Source organism: Elephantulus edwardii, unplaced genomic scaffold (assembly GCF_000299155.1).
Source record: "Elephantulus edwardii isolate Elephantulus edwardi_28Jun2011 unplaced genomic scaffold, EleEdw1.0 scaffold00429, whole genome shotgun sequence".
Classification (NCBI taxonomy): domain Eukaryota; kingdom Metazoa; phylum Chordata; class Mammalia; order Macroscelidea; family Macroscelididae; genus Elephantulus; species Elephantulus edwardii.
This window is the reverse complement of record NW_006400179.1, coordinates 108,668-109,082: the sequence shown is the minus strand read 5'-3', so window position 1 is coordinate 109,082 and position 415 is coordinate 108,668. Positions and strand designations below refer to the sequence as shown.

The 415-nt window shown below is 32.0% G+C and overlaps 1 protein-coding gene across 1 annotated transcript in view; it reads left to right on the top strand.

The window, feature by feature from the left end:
• LOC102845157 (cyclin-dependent kinases regulatory subunit 2-like) overlaps window positions 1–54 on the top strand; it is an 8,123-nt gene extending 8,069 nt beyond the window's left edge. Inside the window, exon 3 of the mRNA XM_006902558.1 lies at window positions 1–54. This exon is cut by the window's left edge and continues 1 nt beyond it. Coding sequence (XP_006902620.1) covers window positions 1–54 — 54 coding nt within the window.
• The last annotated feature ends 361 nt before the right edge of the window (window positions 55–415 follow it).

Below are 415 nucleotides of genomic sequence, written 5' to 3'. Positions count from 1 at the left end.
GAACCACATATTCTTCTCTTTAGACGACCTCTTCCTAAAGATCAACAAAAATGAAGAGTGTCTGGGGATTGCCAGTGGAATCGTTTTCAAATTTAATGTGTATATGTGTATATATGGTAGTATTCAGTGAATACTTGAAAAATGTACAAATCATTCATCCATACCTGTGCATGAGCTGTATTCTTCACAGCAACAGAGCTCAGTTAAATGCAACTGCAAGTACATTACCATAAGGTGTTTAAGATAAAATTTCTTCCAGTCTGTTTTCTCTTTATAATATAAATGACTGTTTGACTTTACCTGTTAATTCTGTTTAATAAAGTTTTCACATTGCATTTATCACTGTTAGAAGTTAATGAGTTTTATTTTCTTGACATTCATTTGTTACTTTGGGGATTATTCTGTGATTGTGGTT